The sequence below is a fragment of the Mastigoproctus giganteus genome, chromosome 13, assembly GCF_048544385.1.
Source record: "Mastigoproctus giganteus isolate SK-2022 chromosome 13, ASM4854438v1, whole genome shotgun sequence".
Classification (NCBI taxonomy): domain Eukaryota; kingdom Metazoa; phylum Arthropoda; class Arachnida; order Uropygi; family Thelyphonidae; genus Mastigoproctus; species Mastigoproctus giganteus.
In genome coordinates, this window is record NC_143587.1 from 120,497,524 (window position 1) to 120,516,118 (window position 18,595).

Genomic DNA, 18,595 nt, shown 5'->3' on the forward strand with positions numbered 1-18,595 from the left:
TTTGGCCCTCTTCCAAATAAACTAAAAGGGGTATTAATTTAAACCCCGCAGTTTAATTACCACTCAACAATAAAGTCACCCGATCCTTCGCCGCTTTGAAACCTGGCATGTTTTTTTCTTCTTTCAATATGAAACTTCTTTTAGGCATTCGTTTCCACAAAAGTACCGCTTCATCTATGTTAAAAACTTGTTGAGAAGTATAACACACAATATCCCTCTTCAATAATTTTAACAAGTTCTTTTTTGAAAGTTTCGGCTCCTTCTGCACTTGCGGCTTCTCCCTGGATTTTAAATCTATTCAACCAGCCCTTACTAGTTTTAAATGGTTCCACATTTTTTTTTTTTTTTTTTTTTTTAAGTGGGTTTTCTTCAGATCATCATATTGGCTAATCTCTCTCTCTCTTTTAATAATAGTTAACTTAACTGAATTCTGCATTGGATATTATCTTCAATAAAATTAGTTAAAGTCTTTCTATTTCAATCCTAATAGCCGGCCTAGCCCTAGTTGCTTGCAGTGGAACAGCTATCTTTCCCGCTGCTAAAATTAATTCATTATTTTTTTATAATTGTTCTTACAGTTAAACTTGCAAGTCCTAAATTATGGCAAACATCCGCTTGTCTTTGACCAAGTCGATTCGCTTTAAAACGTCTAATTTAATTTTCAGATTCAGTCTTTTTCTTACATTTATAGTCTTCGTACTGCGCCCAGACGTTGCTTTGCTTTTTCATTCTTATTGCCCATTATTAACTCTTCGAAAATGTAACTGCGTTGGTTACGATACAATGTTCAAGTAAACTGTCCGTTACGCATGATGTCTAATACTGTACTGAGTGATGACTAGACTTCGGATAAATGCATATAACGCAAATATTACAAGCAATATACTTGATTATTTTTTAAAATGTTGATCTCGGAACTACGTAACAAGTCACTGTACTGCAATTAGCGCGCGAGAGAATTTCACTGAGCGTGGGAATATTTCTCAAGTTGGCGTGGGAAACGTTTTAACCGTATTTTTATATTCATTTTCAAGCTATCGATTCCATCAAATGAAAATATTTCGTTAAATATGCCAAAAATGCAATCTGTAAAAGAGCGTTATAGTGATCTGTGACAGCGTTATAGTCAGATACAGGTTATAATATAAGAACAGCGTTATAGCGAATCAGCATAAAGCGAACCGTGTTATAACGGGGGCCTGCTGTATCTACTATGTTACTCATATAATCAAAAACTATGAGAAAATAGATGTCCGTACTTTAGGTGTATGTAGGAAAGAATGTATCTGCAGGTGATTTTATTTTGCACTTCCAGCTTCTTCTTCCATAGTATATCTGATTGATAAAATATTGTTCTTTACCCATAATGAATACATTAAAATAGATGTAATAACAAAAACCAAGAAGAAACAGAAGGGTACAGATGATACTGAACATTATATGTATCCAAAACAGACCATCTGGCCTAAATCCTTGAAGGATGATGATGAAGAATACCCAGTTATGGCAGGCATTTTTTATAAATAAATAAACTTTTTTTGTGGTATTAATTTGGAGCTACATATATGCTTAAAGATACAATAAATTGTATCTTTAAGCATATATTAGCTCCAAATTAATTGGCTTCTTTCATTAACTGTTTTAATAAGGGAATTATTTAATTTAGTTTAATTTTTTTTTTCACATATTCTGTTATTTTCTAAATAGAATATGTGTACTAGTTGCATTTAAACAACCTTTAATACACAGATTAAGACAGTATTTATGGGTTTGGCACACCCAGGGTCCTGAGCTGGATATCATCATTCTTCTCTTTCTTGATGATTCCCTTCTACTTTTGTCTCTCTCTCTCTCTCTCTCTCTCTCTCTCTCTCTTAGGGTAATTTGGGAATTTTTTTTTTTTTTGGCTGGTGCAGCATAAGCCTCAGGCTTCCTTGCACTATATAGCTAATAATAATAATAATAATAATAATAATAATATGTTCTTTGCCAGTTATCTAAAATCTGTCTAGTTTTTTTTTACCCCCTGCATTTTTTACATAACTAATTTCTCCAGTAATAATGCTAAGTGTGTTTGTGATATAATGATTATTTAGTAATTAGCTACTCTTTTTATTTTTTAGGGGAATTAAGTTTTTCGGAATTTGCCAGTATTCTGGAAAACATGAAGAGTGAAGATACTACTGATGATAATAAAGCTATTTCCACAGATAAAGAAGCAGCTCTTAGTGGTAAAAAATAAAACCCTTTTGAAATATAAATAACACCATGATATGATATTTATTACCTTTCTATATTTTGTTGGTACCTCCCAAAGAAATTAAAAAAAAAAAAAAAAAAAAGAAAAGAAAAAAGGAAGCTATTTGGAAAAGCAAAAATACAGGGTAGAAATGCTGATTTATATGTATGTAGAATAAAATAATTTTCATTCCATTTCAGTCAGATTGCTTATGATATAAAAAATCTTTCTCTGGGAGTTTTGCTTGTCATTTTGTCTTTTTCACAAATATATCATTAAACAGTTTTCTCCAGTCCAAAATACTTGCTTGAATTTGAACACTCTTCAGATTTTATAACATTTTCCCAAAATAATAAAAATATACAAAGAAAAATTTAAATTGTTCATGATGTTGAATTTATTTAATACAAGTAGTAGTAGTAGTGGCAGTGGCATGTGATGCAAGAAAGCAAATGTATGAGCTTATGCAGCATCAGCCAAAAAAAAAAAAAAAAATCACACCATTCCCTCCAAATGCCTGTCCAGTTCCTCGTTAAATTTATTCAACCTATCAACTTCCACAACGACAGATGGAAGTTTGTTCCAGCAATTAACCACCCGCTGGCTAAAGGAAAATTTCCGCACATCTATTCTACATCTGTCTTTTCTTAATTTGAATTTATGCCCCCTTAGATTCGTAATCTGAACAAGTGGAAGGATCCCATCAGAATTCAGCGTGCTCAACCCATTCAAGGCCTTATATACCTCAATCAGATCACCGCGCAGGTGCCTAGTCTCCAGCCACTGCAATTTGCAGAACTTAAGCCTCTCTTGGTAAGAGGATCCCTTCATTCCCCTCACCAATCTTGTTGCCCTTCTCTGTACACTCTCAAGTAAATCTACATCCTTCCTAAAATTAGGCCTCCAGACCTGTACGCAGTACTCAAGCCGTGGCCTGACCATTGCCTTATACAGAGGGATAATCACCTCCTTTTCCCTGCTAGCAAAATTCCTATATATCATTGACAAAACCCCATGACCTGCCCTGGCAGCCTGTCTGCATTGCTCAGAAAACTTCATATCTGCCTGCACAATTACTCCCAGGTCTTTTTCATTTTCTACCACCTTAAGTATAGTACCACACAGTTGGTACGTTTCTCTGGGATTACTTCTACTCATATACAGTACTTTGCATTTGTCAAGGTTAAACTTCAGTTGCCACTTCTTAGCCCATCTGCCCAAATTATCTAGATCCTGTTGCAGTAGCACACTGCCATTACTGTCATTAACAACCCTACCAACCTTTGTATCATCTGCAGACTTCGACATTAAGCCTGATATACCTTCATCAATATCATTGATAAATATACAAAACAACAGTGGATCTAACACCGAACCCTGTGGGACTCCACTAATAACATTAGTCCAAGAAGAGCAGCACCCATTGATTACCACCCTCTGTCTTCTAGCACTTAACCATCCTTTTATCCATTGTAGCAACTTACCCTTAATACCATTCTGCTCCAATTTGTACAATAGTCTTCCATGCGCAACAGTGTCAAAAGCTTTCCTGAAATCCATATATATGATATCAAAATTATTTTTCGCATCCAGTTCCTTTGTAACCACATCATAATATCTTATCAAATTTGTCAGACAAGACTTTCCCTTAACAAACCCATGCTGTGTCTGAATTATTGCTGCAGTCTTGTCTAGATGATCCTGCAGTGCATCTTTAACCAGTGACTCCATTATTTTACCCGGAACAGAAGTTAAACTAACTGGTCTGTAATTACTCGTGTCACCCTTCGATCCCCCTTTGTGAATTGGGGATACATTTGCACATCTCCAGTCCGTGGGAACCTCCCCTGAGTCCAAGGATGCTCTCATAATTATGGCTAAGTGTTTGCTTAGTTGCTTTGCCGCCTCCTTTAATATAACTGGATAGATCCCATCCACCCCAGGTGCTTTTCTTATGTTTAACTTCAACAATTTCTCCTCCACTTTGCTTTCAGGTATTACAAAATCATTAAGTATCCTGCTACAATTTGATAACCTTCTGCCATTTTCAAACCTTAATAATTCCTCATGTGTGAATGTAGATGCAAAATACTCATTCAGTTTGTTTGCTATCTGAGCAGGATCATCAACAGTCGAACCATCGATGTCAAGTGGACCAATCAGATTCATCCCCTTCCTTTTAGAGTTTATATAAGTAAAGAAATCCTTGCTGTTTTTCTTAGCATCTTTTGCCAAGGATTTCTCGTAATCTGCCTTCGCTTGCCGAACCTCCTTTGTGACCTGATTACAGATTAACTTATATCTGCCATAGGCTTCTGAGTCGCTTGATAATTTATATGCTTCCCATGCATTTTTTTTCTCTGTTACGAGTCTCATTAGTTCATTTGACAACCATTTAGGCCTAAACCTTGAACAATATTTCTTAATAGGTATGAACCTTTTAGTAGCTTCCACGATTAATTCCTTGAATGCTTCCCACTTAGAATTTACTGTTGGTAACATCGTCAGTTGAACCCACTGTACAGAATTTAAAAACTGTCGGAGACCACTGTACTCGCCTTTACGGAAGCAAAAACCCTTTCCTTTACCCCTGATAGTAGTTAAATCTTTAAGTAAATCCCACGTCAGTACACTGTGATCACTGCCACCTAGTGGTTCTTTTATCTGCAAATTCCTAATACATGAATGATCACTGCTGATAACCAGATCAAGAGTATTACTTTCTCTGGTTGCCTCTCGAACATGCTGCTGCAGAAAACAATCATCCAATAAATCCACAAAAGTCTGACTAGTGTGTGAGTGCCCAACCCACAAGTTCCAGTCAATATCTGGGAAGTTAAAATCCCCCATTATAAGACATTCCGATTTACTAGCCCACTCTATTTCTCTGTACAATTGTTCGTTGTACTCATTCGAGTCATGAGGCCTATAACACACTCCTACTCTTATTTTTGCTTTCGCAGTGCTTATGTCACACCAAACTGACTCAACAGTGCACTATTCATCTATATCAACTGGTTGCACTTCTTTTGATTTTATGTTTTTCTTTATCAACAGCATAACACCTCCTCCCTTCCTATCCTGTCTATCCTTTCTGTACACATTGTACTCCCCAAATTCCAGTTCGGCATTCCTTATATCTGTGTGACACCACGTCTCTGATATCCCAACAATATCCGCCTTTGATGTCTTGACCAACACTTCAAATTCATCAAATTTATTTACTATACTTCTAGCATTGGTATACATGCAAGTATACATGCACCTATTCTTATTCTTAATTACTCTAACACATCCCATATACCCACTTGTTTCACGATGACTGCCATCCGTCCCTGAAACCCCCAACACCCCTCGCTCCAGGTCGCTACTTATTCTAGTAGAAGTTGTGCAAGAATCACCTTCGCCTCTGCCTACGGCTACTGTTAAACTATTAGTCCTTGTATCCCCCCAAGCTATCAGTTTTCCGACCCACCTAACACTGCCTCGATAGCATCAGCAAATATTCTTGCATCCTTTCTATTTAAGTGTATCCCATCCCTGTAGAAGCAGTCTCTCCTGTTAACAAGTACAGTCCAGGCTGAAAAAAATTCTATCCCTTGATCCTTGCACAATCTTTCCAGGGCCGAATTGATCGACAAGGCTCTCATCATATACTCCCTCATATCGTGTCTGGGCAGAATTGCAGACACTTTCAAAATCAACCCTAATTCACGGCTTTTTTTCATCAGTGACCTGTACTTGTTAAGCAATTCTGCCAGTCTCCTACTCTTGATATTATTAGTGCCAACGTGTACAACTATATGACCTTTTGTGCCCCTAAAAGATATCTGCTCTACAACGTCATCAACCTTTGCCCCTGGTCCTGGTCCTAAGTGATAAATTAATTTAAAATAAAAAAATATAAAAAAACCAAGTTGATTTATATGATGTTAATAAAATTTATATCATAAGTAGCTCTCTATTAGTTTTATTATTTACTGTATGCATAGATCTTGAAATGATTGGGAGTGAAGGGAATATATCGTAACAGTTATCATGGTGTTCTTTAAACCAGTCATAATTGATCATGTTTAAAAATGGATGCCTTTGTTAAACATGATTTGATCTGAAACACTTTTTTATAAGATATTCTATCCAAAAATAGATTAGCCAATGAGCTGTTTGGTGAGCAGTAGTGCCAGTTAATTGCAGATCAGTTTTCAAAAGCTAACAATAATTTTATTCTATTTATATAAGTTAATGATGCAGTTTTGAGAATTGTGAATGTGGGAATGTGCGCATTATAAGTGCAATTATATACAGTAATACCCCGAAGTTACGCGATAGGTGGGTCCGACGAAAATCGCTTTTTTTAAGTCGAATTTGCGTAAGTCGGAGTACAACTTTGCATATAAATACATATAAATTTTGTTTAATTGGGACCAAGGACTAACAAAAACACTATTTTAGAAGAAAAATATTAACAAAATTGCAGTTCTTTATACATATTAATACAAAATATGTATTAAAAAAATAAATGACTTACCTAAAAAAGTTATTTCAATGTCGATGGCTTCATAAAATCTAACAAATTCGTCTGACGACACAGCGCCTTCTTTTTTTCACGCAGAATTTCTTTGTAGCAAGCTAATAATTTTTTTTTATTCCTTGCTTTGTAGCTATAACGCGTTCTTCGTTGGAGTCTGTTTTCTAAAATTTTTAAGCCCTTTTCAATTTTCAACCTGTCAAGTTTGCAATTGTCATGTGCTTTTCGCCGTTGCTTCATTTAGGCCTGTAGCACGTGTAATATCACATGGTCTTTCATTTCACTCAAAGCGTTTCACAATTTAATATTTTTTCTCTATCGACAGAGGCGGACTGGCCATAAGCCTTACCGGGGAAACCCCGGTGGGCCGGTGTGATTTTGGCCATAAACCATAGTATGAGGCCACTATAAATTTTCCCCGAGTAAGAAATTTTGACCCAGTCCGCCTCTGTTTTATCGATAATTACTTTTCTTTTCTCTCTGAATCTGCAGTATCTTCACCAGTACGCTTCTTTTTCACACCTTTTAAGTATTTTACTCATTTTTAGGGAATAAAGCACAATTACAAAACGAGGAGGCACGCCTGATATGCATAAACAAAGCTGCGTGCATGTAGCAACTGAATAAACAACACCATAAAGGCAGAGATACACTATTAACACCTCACATTTCTAGGGGTTACTACCATAAAACAATAAAAATCCAGTTGCGTTTCTGCTAGTGGAATCTGTTATAAACCGGTAGTAAACTCAATCTAATTGCATACCGATAGCTGGAATTGTGTTGGTTTTTACGTTATTATGGTAAAATGTGTTTCCCCTTCACTGATATAAAAAACAAATACATTTTCTGAATCTTCTCTTCATTCCTATCGTGTTGCGTTCGGTTGGGGTGATTCTGCGTTCGACTGCCATTTCTTGTAAACACAAAGGCTAATCGTCCATAAGCCAATTCGGTTCGTGTTATATTATAAGATATCGTTACCGTATTTATAAATAGTGTATGATCGAATTCGCGTAGTGTAAACACGTGTTATACGAGGACTGACTGTATACGGCTCGACCGACGCGATCCATTTCTCTCGTGAAAACAATGTAATTTTCGACAAAAGTTGAGCACGAATTCGAACGCACACATATAAATACGACAGTTGGAATACAAATTCTTGTATATTTTTTTTTTTTTTTTTTTTGGTTTGGTAGTTGTTGGCGCATCGGCTTCTGTGGTCATAGTGCACCTCCCAAGGTTTTTGCAGTACTTTGATCCAAGCCCGAGGCGGGAATCGAACCCGCAACCTTTGGGTTGCCAGGCAGGCATTTTACCCACCTGGCTAGCCCGGTCGGCTATTCTTGTATATGTGTTCAGCTCATGTGCAGCAAAGTTGAATTTTGTTCAGCTTTCGCTCTCATTCTCCGCCGTCGCACTGTATATCAATAACATATGAAAAACGACCTTGAAGACAGTGGGCGGCAGTGTTGCCAAACGAAAAAATCAAGAACCGCGTAACTCCGAGTTCGCGTAAGTCGGGGTATTACTGTATATTATAAGTGTGTAAGAGATTATAAGTGCCAGGATGCAGAATTTTTTGCTTATGGAAACGAATAAATTTTTTGGAAATTTTGACTGTCTTTTTGATTGATTAACATATTAAATTGTGTTTTACAAATAGTTTAAATAGTCTTTGTCATGTTTGTTAGCTTATTTTTAAATTTAGCCAATGATTTTGTAACTTATGACTTACTATTCACACCACTATTGTATTGGTGTTTTAGTGCGAATATCATAGCAAGTAACTGGTAGTGCAGAGGAATAGTAGGGTTTTAATTGTCATAAGTAGCTCAAAGATTCTAATCACTTGTCTGATATGTATTTTTTTTGTGTTTAGTAAGGATTTTTTTGCTTTGACTTTTCCATTTTAGCAAGAATATAACTAATTTAACATTACAATCATTACATTATAATCATTACAGTATAGCATAACGTATATCTTGAACTTGGTAGCATAAGGTATAACATAAAACTATATAGCATAATACATATCACTGCATTTAGAAATCTATTAGCCTAGTGTAGTATTGTCAATTAATCAATTAAATTCATTAATCTTACATTAATTTTATTAATTTTCATTGTTAATCAATTAAATTGTATGTAAATGGAAATTATGCCCCAGACTAGAGTAGCAAAGTGGGACACAAAGTAGTGGGAGTGCCATGGCTTTGGGGAGAAGTGAAGGGTGTGATTCTTCAACACATCACAGCCTAAAAAATTTTACTTGTGAAAAGTTTGCAGACTTTTCTGGAACAGAACATGATCCAGCCAAGAAAGATGTCTTTGTGTGTGTGTGTGCGCGCGCGCGCGCGTGTGCGTGCATGCGCACTAGGTGCCAAGAGTGTGAAGAAATTAGGTGGCAACTCAACATTCTGATTAACATTTATGAGAGTTTGAAGAGTAGAGTAGTGCCCTCAAAGGAATTAAAATGTGGGGGTACCCATCAAACTCTCATCTGCCCAGGTCAAATACAGAGTTCACTCTTGTTCATCAGACAACACAATGGCAATCTTCAAGGCAGAATACACTGGTCCCACATAGCTAGTTATTGGTTGTGACTCCATTGTCAGGGAAACAGGAAATATGTTCTGCAAGGAAGATAGGTGGAATAGGACTAAGTTATATCTGCTAGGGGCAAAAGTAGATGATGTAGAGCAGATATATTTTAAGGGCACAAAAGGTAATATTGTTGAACATGTTAGCACTAATGATATTAAGAGTAAGAGACTTAATTAATAAGTACAGGGCTACATTGGCAAAAAGTCTCAAGTTAGGATTGAATTTGGAAGTGTCTGAAATTCTGCCTAGACACAATACGAGGGAATGTGTGTTGAGAGCCTTATCAATCAATTCAGCCCTGGAGAGAATAGTAGTAGTAGTAGATGCATGTGATGCAAGAAAGCAAGCTTATGTAGCATCAGCAAAAAAAAAAAAAAAAAAAATTTCACACATCCATTCCCTCTAAACATTTGTCCAGTTCTTCCTTGAATTTATCTAAGCTATCAACTTCCACAACGACAGATGATGTGTGTTCCGGAAATCAACTACCCGCTGGCTAAAGGGAAATTTCAGCACATCTGTTCTATAACTGTCTTCCATCAATTTGAATTTATGCCCCCTCAGGTTCGTAATCTGACCAAGAGGAAGAATCCCATCAGAATTGAGCTTACTCAATCCATTCAAGGCCTTATACACCTCAAATGTGCAAGACTCATGGGGTAGAATTTTTCTCAGCATGGTCTGTGCTTGTTAACAGGAAATACTTTTACAGGAATGAGATACACTTGAATAGAAGGGATGCAAGAATATTTGCTGAAACTGTCAAGGCAGTGATAGGTGGATTGGAACACTGACAGCTTGGGGGGGGGATACACAGATAATAGTTTTAACTAGAACTGTACTCCGAGGTGAAAGTGATTATACTTGCATATACACTAATGCCAGGAGTATTGTAAATAAACTTGATGAATTTGAGGTACTGATTAAGTCATCAAATGCAGACATTGTAGGAATAACAGGTATCACTCAGACATAAGTGATATTGAATTTGAATATGAGTACAATGTATACAGGAAGGACACACAGGACATGAGAGGTAGAGGGGGTTTATGCCCCTAGTTAAGAAGAATATTAAATCTAAGGCAGTGCATCAGGGCGACTTGGTGATGAGTGCAGTATTGAGTCAATTTGGTGTAATATAAACACTAGGAAAACAAAATTGAGAGTAGGAGTGTGTTATAGGCCTAATGACTGTAATGAGTATACCAAACAGCTATACAGGGAAGTAGAGTGGGCCAGCAAATCAGAATGTCTCATAATGGGGAATGGACTGGAATTTGTGGGTTGGTCACTCACACACTAGCAAGACTTTTGTGGATTTCTTGGATGACTGTTTTTTATAGCAATAAGAGAAAGCAATTAGAGAGGCAATAAGAGGAAGCAATAGTTTTGAACTGTTTGTCAGTGGTGATTAGAACCTGCAGGTAAAAGAGTCAAGGGTTAAAGAGAAAGACTTTTGCTTTTTAAGGGTGACTATAGAGGTCTCGGACAGTCTTTAAATTGTGTGTAGTGGGACCAACTGATGATGTTACCAACAGCAAATTCTAAATGGGAAGTATTAAGGGAAGTAATCAAAGAATCTACTAGGCTTTTCATGCCTACAAAGAAATACTGTTCAGGGCTTAAAACTAAATGGATGTCAGATGAACTACTGAGATACATGGCAGAGAAGAAAAGTGCATAGGATGCATATAAATTATCAGGTAGGTATAAATTAGTCTGTAATCGGTATAAATTATCAGCCTATGGTAGGTATTAGGTATAAATTAGTCTGTAATCAAGTCACAAAGGAGGGTGACTTGGTGATAAGGTTAGGCAAGCTGAGGCAGATTATGAGAAGTCTCTAGCAAAGAAAAACAGCAAAGATGTCTGTGCTTATATTAACAGAAGGGAGGGAGGAAGAATCACATTGGGCTATTTGATGTCTATGGGTTAACTGTTGATGACCCTGCTCAGGTTGCAGACAAATTGAATGAGTATTTTCCATCTTCATTCACATGTGAGGAATTATTTTGGGAAGGGGATGCCAGAAGTTTATCAAACTCTAACGAGGAGCTAAATGACTTTGTAATAACTGAAAGTAAAGTGGAGGAGAATTGTTGAAGATGGACATAAAAAAGGCACCCAGGTTGTATGGAATCTATCCTCCTTTGCTGCCTCCCAGTTATATTAATGGAGGCAGCAAAGGAGGTAAGCCAACCCTTAGCCATAATTATGAGAGAATCCTTGGATTTAGGGGAGGTCCCTGTGGACTGGAAATGTGCAATTGTATCTCTAGTTCATAACAGGGATTAAAAGATGGCATGAATAATTACAGACATATTAGCTTAATGTCTGTTTCAGGGAAAATATGGAATCACTGGGCAAAGAAGTAATGCAGGCCATTAGCATTAGTAGAGGCACACGATGCAAGAAAGCAAGTTTATACAGCATCAGCCAAAAAAAAAAAAAAAAATTTGGACATACATGCCATTATGCAGTCACAGAATGGATTTGTCAATAGGCAGGTTACTATGATGCGGCGATGAAGAAACTGGATACAGAAAGTAATTTTAACGTCATAAGGCTTCAGGAAGACTTTTGATATTGCTGCACATAAAAGACTGCTGTACAAACTGGAGCAATATGGCATTAAGGGCAAGTTACTGCTATGGATAAAGGGATGGTTAAATGGAAGAAAACAGAGGGTGGTTATCAATGGGTTCTGCTCTTCGTGGACTAATGTTATTAGTGGAGTTTCCCAGGTTCAGTGCTGGGTCCATTGTTGTTTTCGGTATTTATCAATGGTATTGATGAAATATCAGGCTTAATGTCTAAAATGTTGAAATTTGAATTTAAATAACCATTAAATAAATGTGAAAAAATTATTTGCCTTTGGCCAAAGAGTACCAGATTATTGGAATGAATTCCACCTAGTCTTTTGAAACTGGGAAATTTATATTTCATAGAGGGAGTAACAAATGAAATTAATAAAAGTGATGTGGACCTTTTTTTTTTTTTTTTGACTGCTGTTGTTTAAAGATATCTGTCAAATTTTCCCAATTTAATCATGACCTTTCCGATAATTGTGATTGCCTTTCAGTTTTCTGATAAGTTTAGTTTTGTGATTTTTGACCAAGTTTGTGTTATTATATACCTATATACTTACCAAAGTTAACAATATATCTACTTAAAAGTTGATGTTAAGTGCTCTGAGAATATAATAACACCAGCTTATTACACACATTGGCAGAAAATATGAACCTTTATTCAGTATCGAATTGGGTCGCCTTTGTTTTGAATAACAAGTTTACAGTGCAGCATGGATTCTGTAAGATGTTTCGTTGCATTTTGATTTAATTGTAAGCATTCTTCCAGCAAAATATCGTGTAACTGTGAAAAGGTTGAAGGAGGAGGGCTTCGTTGCTGAATAGCTCTCTCCAGCATATTGCTTACATTTTCAATAGGTTTGAGATAGTGGACATAGTGTTTTTGTCAAGTGGTTCCTGTGATTCCCCACAAATCCGCAATGAGTACTCTGTGATGTATACAACATTGCAAGGCCAGTCAGTGTGGGTTATGTGTGAGTAGCGTGTTGTTTGTGTTGTTTGACTGGCCTCTTAGTTACTGGGAGGTACGATCACCATGGAAGGAGCCTTTCAGCATCTGTCCACCGGCACGAGGAGCCAGGCCAGGAAGGTAGAAGGAACGCTTGACGGGTTCACTCCCCACTTGCATAGCTAAAGAGGAGAGAGGCCAAGTTAAAGGAATGGAATGAGTTGGACAGGAAAGGTAAGAAAAGAGGAAGGAAGCAAGGGTAAGCAGAGGGCCAGTTGGCTAGATGATCCTACGCATGTCAGTTGACCAGCATCAGCAGAACCCCTTCGATGAGGATTCATCGAGGGTGGTTAAAATCCCGCCTGGGGAGTGTCCCAGGCCAGCAAAAGAGCCCGAAAGCATCTAATCCCATGCCGATGGAGAAGCAGCGTCAGCAAAAGAGCTTCATGGAGAAGAGGTGAAGGCAGGAATCCCACTGGTTCACTATTCACTGCATCCCACTATTCACTACAGAGAGAAGCGTCGGCAAGAATCTCTGGTGGAAGCTGTATCAAGGGAAGTTGAGAATTACCTGGTGAAGTCTTCTAGGAGCAGCAGAGAACATGTTGGAGCATTGCAGGGGAAGATGAAGTTACTGTGGATGGACAGGAAAAAAAAATAAATAAAAATGAGGCAGCTCTGGTCACTTCCTCTTCAGTAAAAGGATCTTCAATAGCGGTAGATTTGAAGTTTTCGTTGTCGATAGTGACTTGATTATGGAAGTCGGTGTTTAGGCCAGCATCATCTTGGTAAATCAAGTCATCCAGAATTTTGTTCATTGTGTCCCGCCAATTTGTCTCAGGAGAGCCATTATTGCATATGGAATTGATGATGTCTGTAGACCTGATTTTGTTCCTGACAAGTTTATGCACTAGGCCCCAAGGGTTCCTCTTCCCTTCTGTCTCTACCAGTGTGCGCCATGAGTTTTGTTTGGCATGGTAAATCCTATTGCAGTATTCTCTTTGAAGGGCTCTGAATATTTCTTTGTATTGATCAGCAATGTGGGGAGGCTCAGTTCTGCGTTACGCTGGTATGCTCTACGTGCATGCTTGAGATCATTCTGTACGTTAGTAAGATCCTGCGACCACCAGGGGACGGACCTTGGACTTTTAGAACATTTCTTCATCTATGCTTGTGAGGCTTTCAGGAGCAATGATTGAACAAAATCTGTTTTTTGGGTACTATTCATGGAGTGATACCTATTGAGGGCAGAGGGGCTGCAGGTGGCTTCCCGAATGATCTCAACAAAAATGTCCCAGTTAGCCGATCTTATAGAGAACCTTATAGATTTGGCGAGGGGTAACTTGATCAGTAATACAGTATGTGATAAGGCAGTGATCACTGGTGGTCGCATATTCATGCACCTGCCATTGTGAGACAATTGCTGAGGGAAGGAGTTATAAGGGTAACATCCAAGTTGGATTCCCCAGTTCCTGAGGAGTAGGTTGACCTGGTAGATTAGCAATCTCCAATCCGTAGGCAGCAATAAATTCATCAAGTAAATCACCTCTAACATCAGTGGTGGCATTTTACCAACTAGAATGTGCATTGGAGTCGGCTGCGATGATAACATGTGAATCATCAAGCAGGTCAAAAACCCGTTCCAGGGGGGCAATATGCGGGTGGATTTTAGCATTAAATCAGCTCACACACCAACCATAAGAATAAGTATTTACTGTAACTAAAATATTTACATATTAAAATAAAATAAAATAAATATTTACAAAAACTGCTATTATATTAAATTAAATTAAATACATGTAAAAACATTAAAACTGTGATAAAATCCTTGAGATAAAATACACTAAATACACCGGATTAAAAGCGATAAAAACAATAAAAGTCTCTGGAGCTTTTGGAAGCATCGGCTTCCTTCCTCAGCAGTAACAAAACTTCCTGCAGCATGTCCATATATAACAAGCTCACGGTACCTATACACGTGGTGCAGTCGGCGCATGGTCTGAACTGGAAGCGGAAATAGCTCGGGAACGTGTTAAGCAAAAACCGTTCATCCGTACTTAGGATGATAGTTTCAAACAGAGGATGCATATGCATACCTCTGTCCCTATTCATAATATTGTGGTCGGATGAAACAGATTCGTAGGCTCTCAAGCCATTTACGGTTCCAGAACCCATGCGCTCAATCCACGATAACTGCATCCTCTGGGGAAATTTGATGCTGCTTCTCCAAAAATGTTCGGCCACAGCAGACTTATTGTAATCAGCGGTTTTTATAGCATTTGCATGCTCCCCCAGACGATCCTTGAGCCGTCGTTTTGTCTCGCCCAGCATAACATTCCCCACAATCCGGGCATTTTATCCTGTATACTACTCCACTACTCAGGTCCTTTGCTATTGGGTCTTTTACCTGAGACAACACTGTGTGCAACCTCCGCCCGGGAAGCTGCACACAGCGTGTTTTATAACCCCGCAAAACTCTAGCGAGATGCTCAGTAACGCCCGGATAGTAAGGAACGTATGCGGTAGCCACAGGAACAAATGGTTCCTAACGGTTAGACTCTATTCCTCTACTAAATCTATCTATGATCCTCTGGGGGTATCCGCATTTTCTAAGGTCTGCTGTGACTCGTCTAATTTCACATTCTTTGTCCTCAGAGGTGGTGCAGTGTGACCCTGCTCTATCTAGTAGAGCTTTCACTACACTATTCTTATGCTGCCCAGCTTGTGCTGAACTATAATGGGTGTATTGGCCTCTGCACATAGGTTTTTTAAACACAGAAGTTTTCAGCCTAGGGCGTACCCTAGAGACCAGTACATCCAAGAAAGGAAGGGTACCTTCTGTTTCCACCTCTGAGGTAAATTGTATTAATTGGGAGAAGCTATTAAGCCAATGGAGTGCATCATCCTCTCTCCCCTTCTGGACCACGGTAAAGGTATCATCAACATACCTTTTCCATTTCTTTATGGGAAACTGACATCCACTAAAAACCCTGTCCTCTAACTCCTCCATGGCCAGATTGGCCACGATGGCGCTAATAGGAGATCCCATGGCTGTACCGTGAACCTGTTTGTACATAATACCTTGGTACACCATAGTGGTGCTGGCCAGACAAAGTTCCACACCCGAACAAATATCCTCTACATTTAAAAGCGATCTATTACTCAAAGAGACATCATTACTCAAAGATTTTCTAACGCAATATATTCCATGTTTAATTGGAATGCATGTGAATAGTGACACCACATCAAAAGAAATCATGCTCTCGTTTTCATTTACAATCAAATCTTTCACAAAATTCACAAATTCTTTACTGTCTTTTATGACATAGTTGGACTGGCCCACTATAGGCGAAATCAATTTAGCCAAATAACCTGACAAAGCATATGTGGGGCTTCCTATAAATGATACAATAGGTCTGAGTGGGACTTCTGTCTTATGAGTTTTTGGAAGTCCATAAAACCTCGGGAGTTGATATCCAGTAGCATGTAAGAACCAAAAGGTCTCCCTGGAAATCTTCTCTGCCTTTAACCAATCCTGTACCAGTTTATTAACGCGCCGCTCCAGGCCAACCAACGGGTTTCTCTGAGTTACTTTATACGTATTATTGTTCTGTAAAAGGTCCATTGCTTTTTTGTGATAGTCTTCTTTGTTTAGGACAACCGTCGATCTGCCCTTGTCCGCAGGTAAAACCACAATTCCATCGTCTCTTCTCAGTTCATTCAAGGCTTTTCTTTGACTAAAGTTAAGATTCGGAGATACTTTCTTTACCTGGCTCAAAATAACGGCAGATTTAACCCAGATCTCATTAGCTAGGGCCTCCGGTAGCTTGCTGATGGCTCGTTCAATACCCATTGCTATCTGCGCAATGGGAGGTTTGGGAGGTACAAGCGTAAACTTAGGACCTAAATTTAAAACTCCCTCTTGCTCTTCCATAAGTTGCCTATTACTCAAATTGTGAACAAAATGAGTACTTCTATCGCTACGTTGTACTGTACCTTCTCCCAACAACCTATTAAACTTCATAATCTGCCTCTGTCTATAGGTATCCGCTATCCTAATAACTTTATCCAAAACTAATCTTCTAACGAGAGCCAAATGTCTGGAAAATACGCTACTACTAATAACATCCAGGTACATACCTATTTGCCTCCTAGTGTCTCTTAACTCCTCATGTAACTTACGGATCCAAATATTCATGATCTTCCTTTGATAACACAAAGTAACCCACTTTAATCGGACATCCTGAAATGGTGTTTTGACTCTAAAGCCATATGGTATAAGTCCATGCGTTTTGCATCGATGCGCAAACCTTAGGTGCTGCTTCTGTCTGGCCTCTTTTATACAATACTTTTGATATTGTCGGACGTGGTGCACTACAAATTGGCCATAGCTGCTAACGATATCCTGAAAAAGGCCTCTGAGGTTGGGAAAATTCATATTTTAGCATTAAATCAGCTCACACACCAACCATAAGAATAAGTATTTACTGTAACTAAAATATTTACATATTAAAATAAAATAAAATAAATATTTACAAAAACTGCTATTATATTAAATTAAATTAAATACATGTAAAAACATTAAAACTGTGATAAAAAACCTATGTACAGAGGCCAGTACACCCATTATAGTTCAGCACAAGCTGGGCAGCATAAGAATAGTGTAGTGAAAGCTCTACTAGATAGAGCAGGGTCACACTGCACCACCTCTGAGGACAAAGAATGTGAAATTAGACGAGTCACAGCAGACTTTAGAAAATGCGGATACCCCCAGAGGATCATAGATAGATTTAGTAGAGGAATAGAGTCTAACCGTCAGGAACCGTTTGTTCCTGTGGCTACCGCATACATTCCTTACTATCCGGGCATTACTGAGCATCTCGCTAGAGTTTTGCGGGGTTATAAAACACGCTGTGTGCAGCTTCCCGGGCGGAGGTTGCACACAGTGTTGTCTCAGGTAAAAGACCCAATAGCAAAGGACCTGAGTAGTGGAGTAGTATACAGGATAAAATGCCCGGATTGTGGGGAATGTTATGTGGGCGAGACAAAACGACGGCTCAAGGATCGTCTGGGGGAGCATGCAAATGCTATAAAAACCGCTGATTACAATAAGTCTGCTGTGGCCGAACATTTTTGGGAGAAGCAGCATCAAATTTCCCCAGAGGATGCGGTTATCGTGGATCGAGCGCATGGGTTCTGGAACCGTAAATGGCTCGGGAGCCTACGAATCTGTTCATCCGACCACAATATTATGAATAGGGACAGAGGTATGTGTATGCATCCTCTGTTTGAAACTATCATCCTAAGTACGGATGAACGGTTTTGCTTAACACGTTCCCGAGCTATTTCCGCTTCCAGTTCAGACCATGCGTCGACTGCACCACGTGTATAGGTACCGTGAGCCTGTTATATATGGACGTGCTGCAGGAAGTTTTGTTGCTGCTGAGGAAGGAAGCCGATGCTTCCGAAAGCTCCAGAGACTTTTATTGTTTTTATCGCTTTTAATCCGGTTTATTTTAGTGTATTTTATCTCAAGGATTTTATCACAGTTTTAATGTTTTTACATGTATTTAATTTAATTTAATATAATAGCAGTTTTTGTAAATAGTTATTTTATTTTATTTTAATATGTAAATATTTTAGTTACAGTAAATACTTATTCTTATGGTTGGTGTGTAAGC

The 18,595-nt window shown here is 38.3% G+C and overlaps 1 protein-coding gene across 2 annotated transcripts in view; it reads left to right on the forward strand.

Annotated features, from left to right (window-relative positions):
• The window catches only part of LOC150076406 (general transcription factor 3C polypeptide 3), a 327,130-nt gene that overhangs the window by 21,886 nt on the left and 286,649 nt on the right, over positions 1-18,595 (forward strand). For both annotated transcript variants that reach the window (XR_016547855.1, XM_090388164.1), the window contains exon 4: positions 2,124-2,231. Coding sequence is in view for 1 of the 2 variants with exons in the window: in XM_090388164.1 (XP_090244290.1) it covers positions 2,124-2,231 (108 nt within the window). In the remaining variant the exon portion in view is untranslated. The remainder of the gene's footprint in view (positions 1-2,123; positions 2,232-18,595) is intronic.